Source organism: Rhincodon typus, chromosome 3 (assembly GCF_021869965.1).
Source record: "Rhincodon typus isolate 14 chromosome 3, sRhiTyp1.1, whole genome shotgun sequence".
NCBI lineage: Eukaryota > Metazoa > Chordata > Chondrichthyes > Orectolobiformes > Rhincodontidae > Rhincodon > Rhincodon typus.
In genome coordinates, this window is record NC_063334.1 from 80846694 (window position 1) to 80863207 (window position 16514).

Below are 16514 nucleotides of genomic sequence, written 5' to 3' on the forward strand. Positions count from 1 at the left end.
AACGTCAGCCTCTCTGCTCCTATGATGCTGCTTGGCCTGCTGTGTTCATCCAGCCCTGCACCTTGTTGTCTCTTAATACAGACCAGTCATTCAGCAAACTCCGGAATAGGTACATTCTATTTTGTTGGCATGCATAAACTTTCCAATGATGGGTCCAAAAGCTTGTGTTTCTGGATATTTAATATGTAATTCTTCAATATAACTGATTCACTGTTACAAGACCCTCTTTCATCAAGTGATAACTTCAGGTACTAAGTTAAGCATGGTTTTAGATTTCACATCGAAGTATTCCTACTCACATACCAGCAAAATACTGCAATGCTGAAAATTCAAAACAAACACAATGCTGTTCTGAATTGGTTCTGAAGAAGAGTCATACTGTGTTTAAAATGTTAATTCTGTTTCTCTCTTCACAGATGCTACCAGACCTGCTAAGTTTCTTCAACATTCTCTGCTTATTTCTGCTCATACTGTTGTTAGCCAGGGGCTGCAGAAAGAGAAGTAAAAGTTGCTGCTACATTACCAGGAGATACTGAATGCAAAGTTGCTGACACACAGGAAGAAGCGACTCGTGAACTAGAAATGACCTGAATCTAGATGCTGGTTGAGCTGACTGAAACCAGTTTGAACTACCTAAGTTCTGCAAGAAGTAAGGAAAATGAGGTAATGCCAAAGCCTTATTTGGACGAGGAGTAATGAAGTAAAGCTACCTAAGTCCCTGGGCCAGGGCTAATAAGGAAAAGGCATGCGATAAGTGAATGGGTTTGAGCCGAAGGGGGAAGAGACAGTATAGTTTGAAAGAGATAAGGGAAATGAATAAGATAACTCTTGGACATGAAAACTCCAGAGACTAACCTTTGCAGAACGGAACCCTACATCAAGAACGTGGTGATAACATCGGTTGGGGAGGCGGGGGGAGAGGGGGTGGTGGAAACGGAACACCTGGCCAGCATCAGTCCTCAATCAGCATCAGCAGCAATCCTGCCCAAGTATTAGCTTTTATATTCTGGGACTACTCGGGGTGTGTCAGAGGACCCTAGCTGGTATGCAAATAGATGTTTAGCTTTTGGCTTATGCTAAGAAATGTATAAGCTACATGTGTATCATCTAATGATATTAATAAAATGACTTGTGGGCTACGAGAGAATTGACTCTTCTCGCTGTACAAACCAATAACCATAGCTGGTGATCGTCGCGCTCCAACACTGTCTGTACCTTTGGCGATTTTGGTCCTACGTCACTGATTTTGGGTGCTGAACTCGTCTTGCTAACACTTGCAGTATTATGGCCCGCCTGCGAGAATATATTTGTACATTATTAGAGATATAAAACTGCATCTTTAAATCCATCATTCACTCAGTTTGGATGAGCAATCTGTTCCATAGCATGCATGGGCAGAATGGTGGTATAGTGCTTAGCACTGCTCCCTTACAGTGCCAGGGACCGGGTTTGATTCCACCCTTGGGCGGCTGTCTGTGTGGAGCTTGCAATTTTTTCCCCCGTGTCTGAATGGGTTTCCTCCCACAGTCCAAAGATGTACAGATTAGGCGATTGGCCATGCTAAATTGCCTAGAGCACTCAGGGATGTGCAAGCAGTGTGGATTTGTCGTGGGAAATGCAGGGTTACAGGAATGGGGTAGGTCTGGGTGGGATGCTCTTCAGAGGGTTGGTATGGACTCGATGGGCCAAATGGCCTGCGTCCACCCTGTAGGGATTCTGTGTGTTTAATATGGATATTACTATAATATTTAAATATGGCAATATGTTTTGAAGATCTTTATTCTTTTACTAAGATAAATAATACAATCAGATTTTAAGAATACTCATTTAAACTTTAACATGAATTCAGAAAATTTAGGCTACTGTTCCTTTAAAGGGTTGTAAGATATTACAAATATTAAAAAATAATGGAATCCTAGAGGAGTACATCGAACATACTCATTCTATAAAGAAAATCACTAAACATAATGCTAATTTAATTGCTTACACAGACAGCACTGAATCGGTGATTTCAGTGGAGTAGCCTAGCAAGGAGGAAAGTAGATATGATTTGTTCCCTTTAAAATAAGGTGGATTGGCAACTTCAGATCAGCTTGTAAACCATGCTTAGAACATGTGAACCAGGGAATCAATTATTAGGATGGATTGATTCACATTTATGGTAAAATATTTATGAGACTGGAATTCAGACCCTGTATTTCCCTTCCTGAGATTAAGCTGATATGTAAATAACAGGAACATAGTTGCCTAAGGGATCAACCGTGCACATGAATAAAGGCAAACTGGGCAAGGTGAATCACACACCCGTAAAAGGGACCTGTCTGATCATCTGTCCACTTATTCATCTAAGTGAAAAATGGGGAATGCTTTGTTACAAGTATATGATTCTCTCCATTCGATGTTCCTCTATTGATTGCAAGCTCGAGTTCTTTGACACCTAATATGAGAAGAGGGAAACAGTTCCAGTAGTTGCACAGACATAATGGACTGAATGGCCTCCTCCTGTTCTGTAAATTTTGCACAATTCTTAATTTCACGGTTCTCCTATTTCTGCTTTGAGTGAGAGAACACTATTTGAATGCAGAAGTATTCCCATACTGAAAGCTCAAGCGAAAGCAATGTATTAGAACATCAGTACATATATTCACATGAGTTTGCGTGCAGAGAATGCCAAACATTAAAAATAAGGTGGGAACAAAGGAAAAAGGGTATTTTAAAAGAGTGCACTGATCCAGTCTCAACGTCATCAAATCTATGAATATTGCTATTAACTCCCCAGGTAAATGAGCTTAACATACAGATCAGCCACGATTCAATCAATGGTGTAGCTGGTTCAATAATTTGAATTGTTATAGGTGAGAAAATGAAACAGGAAATTTGCTAGATATCGGACGGTGATTTTACAATGCAATGCCAGAGTGGGCATCAGCACTGAGAGAGTAGTTACTGGAAAGTGCACTGCAAGACTATCCACCAACTGATTCTGGACTAGAGAGCTACTGGGACAAGGTAAATGGAGTTAATGATGAAAATATATTCAATTGCTTAGAATGAGAATTGCTATACACAGCCACATGAAAGAAATTAAAGTAAATTAGGAGCACCTAATTGTAGTCCTAATAAATTTTGGGGGCTCAGAAAACCAGCCCTGCTTTTGACAACTATGAAAACAAGCAGTGATTTAAAAATATTTCTGAGGAAAAAGCATTTTTCAGTTCAGAATATGGAATACATATACACATTAGCCCAATTCTATCATACCTCCTTCTGCTTGGAGATCTGTGTCCCAGAATGTGAAGCTGAAGAAGAGTCAAACTCTGATGCCATACTTTCTATTAGCTCAGCCTCTGACGGTAACTGTCAGAAAACATGACAATCAGTCTCAAACATAAGAACTGAAATTCACTGAGTAAAATCAAACCAATTTGATCATAAAGATACTACAATTCCACAATGCTATGACATTTTTTGTTAAATGTACAAGAGGGAACTAAACTGTCCTTCTGTAAGAAAATCAGTTGAGATTTACCTTCTCTGTGGCCTTTGGTTTTGCTCCTGGACCAGAGGAGGAAGAGGCCTGTTTGCCTTTATCCTGTTTCAAGAAATAAATTCATCAGATTGTTCTTAGGAACATCAGAATTATTTAAAATTTAGAAGGCAGGAAATACAACAACACAGACACCATTAAATCTTTCAGCATCTCAGAAATAACTCATTGCAATGTAAATATGGTGTACACAAATCAATATATACCTTTCAAGAATAAAACAAACAGGATCTAGAGTTGGCTACATGGTCCCTCGAGTCTGCTGTGTTATTCAATAAAATCAAGGTTGGTGTTCTACCTTAATATATTTTCCCAAACGATCCCTATATCCTTGATTCCCTTCCAAAAATCTGCTGATCTCGGATTTGAATCCACTCAATTGACTAAGAATGACCGTGGCAGCCAATTCAAATCAAAACCTATCCTGTGAGATAATGGCTTCCCTGATCAAATCATCATTCACTGTAAAGCACCCAAACTCGTGAGAGGACTATGGCAAAAACATTTGGTCCTGAAAGGTGCTCAGTTGACCTCAGATTACCCTGAAGGAAAAGTATTTGAAATACAGGTAAAGCTAGCCATTTCATGCTGCTACTTCAGAGTACACGAGTTGTATTTTCCACTCATACAATACTGCCAACAGGCCAAAAAGACAAACAATGCAATTAATAATGCATTAGTGTCTGAGTGACTCTAGTTATGTAGGCCATACATCAAAACTACTGGTGTACTATATCGAACAACACATCTGTTTGGCTGTCCACAGCAACCACATACCAACATGTTCAACCAGCTCATGCTTGCAAATCTCAGAACACCCTGTCCAACATTAGATGTGATTCTCCCATCGGATAACATGCACTAAATAGTCCCGACTGTGCTAAGCATTGCACCAGAAACCAATGTAAGATGATCAGACTGGTTTGCTATGACATTTATTTATGTATGCTGAAAGCTACATATATATTAATAGCCAGGATCCTGTTCTTTATAGACAAAGACATTTTTCCATACACTGCACCTTTCTCGTGAACAAAAGGGGCATGGAGACTGCCAATACCTGCTGGACTAACACCCTTCATTAGTAAGAATCTGGTCACAGTTTAATCACCAAAGATTAACAATCAACAGTTCCCCATGCACACCATAGTCCAAATAATCACCCTCTTCTCTTGCTGTTATGAACTGCTGTGCGCTTTCTAAATTTGGTCTCCTATTCATCAGTCCTGATGATTACAAGATGAACAGCTTCAGTTTCATACACCTTTTTAGCAATGCCTATATTCTCTACACCCAACAGAATATCAAATGCTAATGCAATTTTTCAAGTGCAGAAACTTCCGCTCACTCCAGTCATAAATGGTTGATCCTCTTCTGAGACTGTTAAGACTAGTTCCAGATTACCTATTCATGGGGAAACATCCTCCCACTATGCACCCCTCCAAGCCCACTAAGAATTTTAGGGAGTTATTTTCACAGTTTCTGCCACTGTTTTTGGCATGGAAAACAAACTGGGTGACAAGCTCACCCTGACATGCCCACTATTTTACAGTGTCCTCCCTGAGGCCCTGAAGTCACCAATGAACTATCATGTAAAGATCTCAGTCTACCTCTGCCTCTAAAATGTATATGGCTAGGGACGGTGCAAGGAAGGAGGTCAGCCTGGCAGGTATCACTGGACAGGACAAAGGTGGGAAGGAAGAGGGATACCTTCTTTGTAGCTATGCAGAACCTCACCCTCATAATGGTAGCCCCCACCTACGCCCTAGCCAAACTCTAAAAGCTTACCCCTCAGCCCCTCTCACTGAACTACTGAATCCTCACTGACCAAAATACTTAAACTTTCTTTCAAGTCCAGTATCAAAGTTTTTCATTGTGGAGACTACCTCTGGTACCCAGCAGTGGCAACTATTTGCTTTTGATGTTACTGGTAAATCAGGCTCAGTTACTGGTCAGTGGTGGGAACCCCTAGCCCTGACAGACAGAGGTCCCACTGCGAAATCATGAATGCCAGACCCACCATATTATCATCACAAATGTTTTACTGTCAGAGAGGTGTGGACACATTTTCTGCATCTAGGGAGAGACTGTGAGTGAGCGAGCAAGTGTGTGTATCAGTCTAGTGTTGCACTCTGTTTAGGGCAACTTTATCATTTCTTAGGTTAAAAGACAAAAACAATATTCAATACTCTGGGTATAGTCTCAAAACTCTCTCTCTCTCTCTCCATTGCTTTAAGACATATTTACGCTGATAGTCCAAACTTTTTTTGATACAGACAAACGTGCAACTTTCTTTCCCGACTGCTTGTTGCTCACGTTAAATTTTTATGGTTGCTGCAAAAGAATGCCCAGATCGCTCAACACTACCTGCCGCTGTTTACATAATATTCTGTTTTTCTATGTTTACTGCCTAAGTTGATAACTTTACAACTTCCATATTATATTCCACATGCCATATTCTCTTCCACACACTTGACCTGTCCAAATTCTTTCCCAGCCTCTGCAGCCTCCTCACAAATCATATAACCTAGCTTTGTATCATCGGCAAATGTGTATACATTTGCTTTCAATCCCTTCATGAAGTCAGAGAGTGGTGAACTCGTGGAATTCACTGCCACAGCAAGTGGTTGAGCCCAAAACATTGAATGTTTTCAAGAAGGAATTAGTTATAGTTTTTAGGGCTAAACAGATCAAAGGTTATGCGGAGAAAGCGGAATAGGATATTGAGCAGAATGATCAGCCATAATCATAATGAGTGGCAAAGCAGGCTCCAAGGTCCAACTGGCCTACTTATGGTAGTCCATTAACTGTAGACTACTAACACAAAATTTACATGTTTCTTCCTTCTTTCTGTTTCTGTCCATTAACCAATCTTCAATCCACGCTCAAATACTCTTTTCAATCCCATTTTGTATAACGAGCTCTTTGTGGTACCTAATTGAATGTTTTTTTACGAATATCCAAATACATTGCATCCAATGGTTCCCTTATGCACCGTATTAGTTACATCCATAATTTCTCTAATAGATTGGTCAAGCAAGATTTCCCTTTCATAAACATGTTGCCACTAAACAATCCTATTATGATTTTTGGAAGTGTTCTGTTACTGCTAATGGAATTCATTTGATCAATAAACTGAACAGCCACATCATTTAATTACTATATCGCTGATTAAATATAGGCAGTATTGGTTTGCACTGACTTTAATTTTAAAGTAGTTATTCAGTATTTACAATTTTGGAAGTACTGTGATTTCAGAATCATTTCTGCTGTTTTACCATTATTATGAAAGTATTCATTTCAACATTTTTTTCTAACCATCTTGCAACTAGCAGGGTAGAAAGGGGAATAAAAGTGTACACACAAAGAGTTGTTGAGAAATACAAGGGTTCATGTACTTCGGGCTAAAATATTAGCATGAATATAGGATTGGCTAACGGAGAGAGAAAAGAAGAGCAGCAATAAATGGGTCATTTTTGGGTCGACAAACTTAACAGTGGAATGCTGCAAGGATCAGTGCTAGGGTCTCAGCTATTCACAAGGTGTTGAATTATTTCAGATGAGGAGACCAAATGTAATGTATGCAAGGCTAGATGGGATGGCAAATTGTGATGAGGACATCAGGATAGGGAAATTTGCTCACAGTGCGACCTGAAACTGACATTGATTTCTCAGTGGCAGGCAGCATCATGCACCACTAGCAGATTCCCACATCAGTGTAACTCAATAACACAACATGGACTATGCGTTAGTGACCTATGACCCTGTCATTCCCTGGGGAATCTATGCAGTCTGCATAACCCTGCTGGAAGAATCTTCCTTTCAAAAGTCTGCAAAGAGATCTCCAGATTAAGTGAGTGGGCAAGAGGGTGGTAGATGGAAAATAATGAAGGAAAGAGTTATGTTATTTACTTTTCCAGTAAGAATGGAAACAAACAGAATATTGATAAGGGACTATTAAATGCTAGTCCTCAGTGGGGGAATGGTTGCCCTTGTATGGCAAGCACAGAAAATTAATATGCAGAAATAGCAAAAAATTAGAAATGCAAATTACAAGTTGGCCTTTATTGCAAAACTATTGCAAAATTATGCCACAGCCACCAATAATAAGGGCAGACTGAAAATGCACCCCTCACAAGGAGGAAGTCTCATCCTTCGGAGTTGCCAACTGTTGTAGTCATGGCAGTGCCAAGGCTTGGTAGTGGATTCTGCTGGAACAAGCAGACCCAGGATGAAGATATCAATCAGTCCCTGGAGTGAAGTAAATGGGTGGTACTGGACAAGGAAGCTTGGGCATCTTAGTGTAGTGGATTAGGGGAGTGGGGACGGTGGATTTATGGTGCAGCATAAAGGAAAGAAGGGGTCAGTCCTATCTCTGGGAGGGCAAGTCTACAATGCACAAAGGGCACCCTTCAAAAACAGCACCTTTCCTAATATTTTAAAACCATTTATTTGAAAAAGAAATAGGCAACTGCCTGTCCACATTGTATTACAAGGCAATATTCAGATCATTGAGGTTTTAACAAGCTTAAACATCCCTTACTTATTTATTTACAGATGGTGGGTAGGCTGGCAGTTTTGGGGGTATGAATAATTTTATCCCTGGTGTGTTGTGTACAGTTTTCATCTCTGCAACAAGGCAGGATACACTTGCCTTAGAGGGTGCAATAAACATATACTAGATTCATTCCTTCAAATGTCGTCCTGTGCGAAGAAATTGAACAGAATGGCCTCTTACTTTCTGGAGTGTAGCAGAATGAGAGGTGATCTTACTGAAATACATTAGATTTAGAAAGGTTTCTCAGGGTAGATGCAATGAGGCTAACTGGGGGCCAGAAACGCAAGATAATGGAACAGACAAGATGTAATGTCTTCATTCAGAAGATTGCAAACATTTTAATTTTCTATTGTCAGAGCTGGTGGATACATAATCTGTAGGTATATTGAAGGCAGAAACTGAGAGATTTTGGACTCTTAGGGAATCAAAGGGTATGGAGATAGGATGGCAAAGTGGATTTGAGGTTGACAATAAATGATGATCTTATAATATCAGGTAGAATTATGGAACAGTAAGGAAAAGAAGTCACGAATAGGAGTCAACTATGAGTTGCCTCACTGTAGGACAAAGTATAAATCAGAAAATAATAGAGGTTTATAAGAAGGGCACTATAATTGTCATCGGTGACTATAATCTACATATTGACTGGACAAATCAGATGGGCAAGGGTCAAATGGAAGACAAATTTCGAGAATGCATCAGGGATTATTTCTTAGAGCAGTACATTGCGGAACCTCCCTGAGAACAGGTTATTTTAGATTCAATAATGGGTAATGAGATGGTATTAATAAGAAATCTCAGATAAGGATGCTCTAGGGGATAGAAACCACAACATGATAGAATTTCAAATTCAATTTCAGGGAGAGCAACTTAGGTCCAAACCAATGCCTTCAACTTACTTAAAGATTTGTCATTACAAAGGTAGATTTGTCTAAACCCGGCTGAGAAAATAGACTAGCGGGAAGATCAGTGGATGAGCAGTCAGAGACATTGAAGCAGATATTTCATAGTATTCAGCAAAACTTTATTCCAGTCAAAAAGAAGGATGAAGTATGCATGGTTAACAAATGCTGCCAGGGAGATCATCCAACCAAATGCTAAGGCACACAAAGTGCCAAAAACTAACTGTAATCTGGAGGATTGGGAGGCTTTTTTTTGGAAACAGCTGACTAAAAAGTTAACAAAAAGAGGGAGAAAATTCATTATGAAAATAAATTGGCAAGAAATATAGGAACAAACAGTAAGGGCTTTGATAGGTGTCTAAAAAGAGAGAGAAGCTGAAGTGAGTGTGAGATCCATTGTGGGTGCAACTGGAAAATTAATAACAGGGAGCAAGGAAATTTTAAAATATTTTACAGTGGTTGTCATGGTCGAGGACACAATAACATCTCAATGATAACAGATAAGCACGATGCTAATGGGAGGAAAGATCTTATAGCAGTCTCTTTCAAGAGAGACAAAGTATTTAACAAACTAATGGGGCTAAAGGCAGACAAGTCATTGGGACTTGCTGGCCTGCATCCCAGGTTTTAAAGGAAGTGGCCAGAGAAATTCTGGGGCAGTAGTTGAATTATTCCAGAATTCACTGGATTTCTGAAAGGTTCAAGTAGATTGGAAAACTGTTAATGTAATGTCCCTGTTCAAAAAGGGAGGAGACATAAAGCAAGAATAGGCCAGTTAGTCTAACATCTCTCATTAGGAAAATACAAGAGCTCATTATTAAGGAAGAAATAGCAGGACATTTAGGAAAGCTTTACACAAACAAATTCAGCATAGCAGGATCTGGATGTTCTTGTGCATGAAACATAAAACGTTTATATGCAGGTACAGCAAGTAATTAAGAAGTTAAGTGGAATTTTGCTCTTTACTGGTAGAGGGTTGGAGATTAAAAACATGGAAATCTTGTTACAACTGTACAGAATTTTGTTGAGGCCAAACCTGCAGCACTGTGTACAGTTTTAGAACAAAAGAACAAAGAAAATTATAGCACAGGAACAGGCCCTTCAGCACCAAGCCTGCACCGATATGCTGCCCACCACAACTAAAACCCCCTACCCCTCCAGGGACCGTATCCCTCTATTCCAATCCTATTCATGTGTTTGTCACGGCACCCTTTAAAAAATAATATGCTGGCATTGGAAGCTGTTCTAAAGAGACACACTGGGCTGATTCCTGGGATGAAGAGGTTGACTTAATTTGAATGACTAAACAGGTTAGTTTATTCATTTGAGTTTAAAAGGGTTTTTTTTTGAAACATGCAAGCTTCTGAAGGGGTTTGATAGGGTAGATGTTGAGATGTTTCCACTAGTGTGGGTTTTCGAACTAGGGGACATAGTTACAGAATAAGGGGATGCTCATTTAAAACTGACATGCAAAGGAATTTCTTCTCCCAGGGGTTAGTGAATGTCGGGAATTCTCCACCCCAGAGAGTTGTGGAGACTAGATCACTGAAAATATTTAAAGAGGAGCTGGATAGACTTTTGAAATATTGGGGAGTTAAGGTCTTGTGCAGATCAGCCATGATCTTGTTGAAAGGCAGGGCAACTTGAGGGGTCAATTGGCCTACTGCTGCTTCTGTTTATGTTCTAATAAATGGTGGAACATATTTAAGGGACCATATAGCTTACCCCTCTATCTATATTGTATGATCTTATACATATCAAAATATTTTGAAAGCAGTAAACATATTGAAACAATTGGCTTAGTCGTTGGTTCGAACCTTAGGATCAGGTTGTTCTGTAAATCTGTAGTCAGGGGGGATAGATTCTTCAGTCTCTCCAACAAGCTCAGGCTTCTTCTTGGAATGATCAGTTTCCTGAAGATATGAAATATATTTTTGAAAACAATCAAAACTCAAAAATATTGAGGTGTCAAATCCAAAAACAAAATGCGTAAAGGAAATTTTAGGTAAAACCGCCTGAACAAAGTCAGGATTTTGGTAATTATTTGACTTTGCTGTAAAGCTACTGTGGATCTAATATCATTGATATCAGTTGACACTGACTGCTATGAATAGAGTTTTACCTTGAGATTGTGATGTGAGGAGCTCAAGCAAGTCAATGAGACTTGGTGGTTAAATTTCTGCCCCATATTTAACATCTGTAACTGCCCTTGACCATGTTGTGAATTCCCAAAACTGGTGGTCAGTTTTGCTCAACTCCATTTATGAATGTGAGATCTGGTTCTCCTTCTGCTGTTTTATCAAATGAAGTTTACCCAAAGACAAAATGACACACTCTGTGGTTGTTATTGTTTATTATCCTTCCTTGAACTCTTTGCAGCTTTTGCCATGGTTGAGAATCCTCCTCCTCCAATGTATTTTACCCAATATTGAGCTCAGTGGAACTACCACTGGTGTGGTTTCACTATTATCTATGGTGTAATCTTTCTTATTCCCTCCATGTCCTCCTATCATCAGTGGTTGCGCTTTCAGTAATCTTTTTCAGGGGAGCTAATGAGGAGGCTTCTTGTGTCACCATGGTAGTGTCCCTACCCCTAGACCGGTAATGATAATGTAATTGCTAGTAATCCAGAGGTAAAGCTAATTCTCTGGGGACATGGGTTCAAATCCTACTACCAAAGCTGGTGAATTCAACTGATGATTTTAAAGGTAGTTTTGGTAACGATCATGAAAATGATTGCTGTTAAAACCCAACTGATTCACTGATGTGAATGAAGGGAATGCATCCATCATATGTAGTCTGGCCTAGATGTATCTCCAAGACCCACAGCACTTCCGAGTCTCATTGACTTTCTTGAGCTCAAGACCCAATCTCAAGGTAAAACCCTATTTCATAGCAGTCGGTGTCAACTGGTATCAACAAAATACTAATTCACTGCCCCGTGAACTGGCTGTAAAAATTGCTCAGCTTAGGCACAATTAGGAATGGGCAACAAATGCCAGTGTCATCTCATTAAAGACTTAAAAAAAAACCTCTGGAATTCCCTCTCTAGACAATGCTTACTCACTCACTGCACTCCAATAAGCAATTATTTGAATCAGCTTCCATCACCAGCCCCACTAGCTCCTGCTTTGATACTGTCCCCAATTATTTTATTGCATCTGAAAACCTCAGGAAAGAAATTAAATACACACCTTCACAGCAGGGCCACTGTACTTGGGACCTGAATTGTCTGGTGCTTCAGATGGAAGTGTTGCAGCAAGCAATCCAACTGGATCTTCACCCTTTAAAGATAAATAAACATTTTTTTTTAAATTTCAGCTGAATCTCACCTGAAAGATATTCTGACAGCAGCGAAGTAAGTTACTGTAGGTTTGAGTCTGCCTGCAAACAAATGAAGCAGCCTCCTTATATCGATGTCAGGTTCAGCAAGATCAGTGCTAGCCGAACAACTTCATCCCCTTCCTCTATGCTATTGCAGTGACAGTTGAAATCACGGTTCTCAAGAATAACGTCACTAAGAAGTGATATGTAGATGAAGAGCAGGTTGGTACTGTATCAACAAACTGAGGGGTACAGGAGGAGATATCCTAACTGGTAATATACTGACTAAATGAGTTCCACTGTAAAGGCCTCAACATCAACACATGATGGTTGAAGGTGGAGTTAATCATAGCTGGTGATGGTGAGGAATACAAATGGAGTGTGCAGGATAAATAAATGCTTAAAAATTCTAACCTGACATGTACATGGCTGTCAACAGCCTTATCACAATGGTTAGCGCACAACCCACCTTGAAGAGGTAAAACAGTTCACTGCTGTACTTAAATCAGGGCTCTCCTGATGTTGGAGCCTTAAGTGAACTTTATTTTAATAGCTGTCAGTTAAGTTTCTTGGGAAAGCCAGCAGCAAAATGGCTGGCCCCAGAAGGTGACAGCTTTTTACATCACTAGTGGACTAAGAGGATCAGGGGTGCTGCTCCCTCAGAGAAAACAATAACCCTCTTCCAAACATGATCTCTCTCTTTACCCTGGACATGATCACCAATACAATCTCCAAAAGCCCTGATCTGCAGCCCACAGCTAATCTGCTGAAACATGACAGATGATGTACAATGTGGGAAAATGTGAGTTGTTCACTTTGACAAGAAGAATACAAAGGCTTTGCTTAAATGAAAATTAATTCTGAGGTATTGACAAATCCAGTAAGATTGTTATGCTTCACATTATATCAGTCAGACCATATCTAGGATCATGTATAGGTTTGGTCTCTTTACTTAAAGAAGGACATAAATGCATCAGAGGTAGTTCAGAAAAAGTTTCCTGAATTGATGCTTAGAATGAACCTAGTATTGTCTTATGAGGAAAGATTGGACAGACTGGAATTGTTTTCACTGGAGTTTAGGAGTGTAAAGGGTGACTTGATGGAAGAGTACAAGATCCTAAACAGTGTTGATAGGGGTGGGGGCACACATGAGAAGGATGCTTTCTCTTATAAGTCAAAAATCACACGACACCAGGTTATAGTCCAAAGAGTTTATTTGAAATCACAAGCTTTTGGAGCGCTACTCCTTCGTCAGGAGCAGTGTCAGAGAGCACACGGACATAGTTTATAAGCAGTGAGATCAAAGAATCATTGACTTGAGTGGGCTCATGATCCATAGTCCTTTTGGGATCTTCTCTGCTTTCTTGCATTTCTGCAGAAACTTGATGTCTGTGTCGATATGTGCGATCTTATTGGAGATCGTCTCCACTTTGCGCTTGCAGTGTTGATGGTAGCCGTGATGTGGAGGTGCCAGTGTTGGACTAAGGTGGACTATATCCTGGTGACGTATGATTTTTGACTTTGCCCACCCTAGTCCAACACCGGCACATCCACAGCATTCTCTAACAAGTGAGTCCAGATTAAGAGGCACTATTTAAAAATTAGGGGCTGTGCTTTTAGGACTGAGAGGAGGTGAATTTTCTTTCTCTCAGATGGACGTGTGACTTTGGGACTCTGACTCAGAAGGTGTTAGGGGCGGAGTCATCGAATAATTTAAAGGCAGAGGTGGATGGATTTTCGTTAGACAATAGAATCAAAGTTTATCAGGAGTAGACAGGAAAGTGGAATTCAGAACACAAACAAATCACCCATGATCTTATTGAAATTCAGAGCAGGCCCAAGGATCCAAATAGCATATAAAAACCAAAAGAACTGCGGATGCTGTAAATCAGGAACAAAAACAAAGTTGCCGGAAAAGCTCGGCAGGTCTGGCAGCACCTACGAAGGAAAAAATAGAGTTAACGTTTTGGGTCTGGTGACCCAAGGGTGACTCTGTTTTTTCCTTCACAGATGCTGCCAGATCTGCTGAGCTTTTCCAGCAACGTTGTTTTTGATCCAAGTAGCATACTCCAGCTTATAACTGATATGCTTATATGTATGATCACTACATGCAGTGCCCCCGCATCCCATTTCCTGAGTCCTGGCCAGCAGCCTGACTGGATCTCTAGAGCTGCTGGGAATGGCTTCTGCCAGTATTTTATCTGCTCAGCAACACAGCAGCCTGTTTATTTAGTCAACTGCTGGGTGGGAAAGGGTCAAACAAAATTACAATGTGGTTCTGTTGTTACACTCAGCAGGACCTCTGTGTACCCAATAGACACGCCACTTCCCAGTTAATACCAGGGCTATTGTTTGCTGAGATTCATTATACTACCTCTGATGAGGAAATTATCACATTGTATTCTTATTCAAAAGAGTAGACCACTGTTATAGGAATACTCCAAATCACAGTGGGACAATTTGAGACATTAAACATGGCAGACAATGACGGAAGGTAAATGAAAAGCAAGACCCTAAAACTGTGTATTTTTTACATGTGGCCTATCAGCATCTGGTTCCAAAGAACAATATGTCCTTTTACTGAAACAATATCTATTTAGATTTGAACCTAATCTCTAGAAATAAGACCATAACCTTTGTAAATAGAAATCCCTTTGTTTCATAGTTTATTTTCTCATTTACCTTAGTACCACTCAGACTTGCAGAAACAGGGGCAGCTGTCGAAGCTTTCAGAGGTGCCTTTGTAAGAAAAGGAAATTTCAACTGTTAGTTCATCTTCACTTGTTCATACAAACAGTTCTCTCGCTGTTGGATTTACAGGTTGGAGAGTGGAGCCAGTAAAATCCCCTAGGGAGCTTTCCTGCCCTCTGCCTGCTCAGTTTTAAAGAGGATTTGGGACAAGGATAACCTAAGGTCGCCCACTGACACACAATTGTCTCGTCACCACCCTCAGCCCTTCCTTACCGGCACCAACATGAAACCCTGCACCTAACTGGTCCGACTGGCTCTAGCACTTTGCTGCACATCAACTTGATCTCTGTCTCTAACCATATCACTGTCTAATGGTCAATAAACAACTTCGACCAGCATCCAGTATCTTTTGCTGTTCCTTAGTTCGACCTTAGTTATTTTAGTTCTGCCTTTTCCATCGTTTCCAGTCCAATTACCTTTACCGAAATCTTTTGTTTCTAGTCCAGTTAGCTTTACCAAAATCTTTTGTTGCTATTACTGTAATATTGTCTTTTGATCAATATTGCAGTTCCTTCTCCTTTCATAATTCCTTGCAGTTGTAAAAGTTCCTATGGGCTGCAACAATTAGTCAGGTTCTTGTGGTCACAATATCAGCATACTGTGGCATTGACAGCTATGGATTTTTGACTGAATGAACTCCTTTTAATTCAGTGAAGAAACTAACATGAAGAGATGTTGATATTATCTTAGTCAATTGGAATAAGCAAATCCAATTTCCAAACAATGCCACCTGCTGCAGCCCACAGTCATGTAGAAAAGACATGGAGACACAGAGATATGGACACATTCAACAAGCAACGTATGAGGAACAGAAATTAGGTCACGATTAGATCTCCACAGAACTTCTCCTCATGACCTGGTCATAAAAGGAACAAGAATGCGAAGGCACGGATTTGCAAAAGAAGCGAGGGTGATGTGAGAAAAAAAACTTTTTCACAAAGTTGTTAGTTAGTTAATGGAATGCACTGCCTGGGAATGTGCAGGAGGCATTCAAAAGATCATTGGATGATTATTTGGATAGAAATAACATACAAGCGCAAAGGCAGGTAATCTTGCTCATTTGAAGAGCTGGTACAAACATGATGGGCCAAATGGCCGCCTTCTGTGTCACAACAATTCTGTGATTCTGTGAAAGGTGTGGATTTTGTATTAATCCAAGACCGAACCAAACAACAATGAGATGAGCTGCAGATTCAGCGCCGTTGTTTGAAACAGCTGAATACTGGATCTCTTGCCTGGTTGCGACATATCTTGGGCAAGTCCTTCATGAGGAAGCAGGAGATAAAACAGAGTCTATTGGGATTCAGCAGTGGTTCTCAGGAATACTACACTGCTGTGAAAAGCACTCATGCTCCTTCGGACTTCAAATAGTTTGCATTTGTGTTAAAGACAAATTCACTCTTTCCAGCAGCATCCACTTACTGGTCAGTAT

The 16514-nt window shown here is 40.1% G+C and overlaps 2 protein-coding genes across 8 annotated transcripts in view; one reads left to right on the forward strand and one right to left on the reverse strand.

The window, feature by feature from the left end:
- The window catches only part of LOC109933509 (endoplasmic reticulum aminopeptidase 1), a 263565-nt gene that overhangs the window by 82153 nt on the left and 164898 nt on the right, over positions 1–16514 (forward strand). The window lies entirely within an intron of this gene.
- cast (calpastatin) overlaps positions 51–16514 on the reverse strand; it is a 242450-nt gene continuing 225986 nt past the window's right edge. For all 6 annotated transcript variants that reach the window (XM_048595061.1, XM_048595063.1, XM_048595062.1 and 3 more), the window contains 6 exons: positions 15014–15070; positions 12202–12291; positions 10825–10920; positions 3530–3592; positions 3262–3357; positions 51–1293 (listed from right to left, as the gene is read on the reverse strand). In XM_048595061.1, the coding sequence (XP_048451018.1) occupies positions 1117–1293; positions 3262–3357; positions 3530–3592; positions 10825–10920; positions 12202–12291; positions 15014–15070 (579 nt within the window). In that variant the 3' untranslated portion in view covers positions 51–1116. The remainder of the gene's footprint in view (positions 1294–3261; positions 3358–3529; positions 3593–10824; positions 10921–12201; positions 12292–15013; positions 15071–16514) is intronic.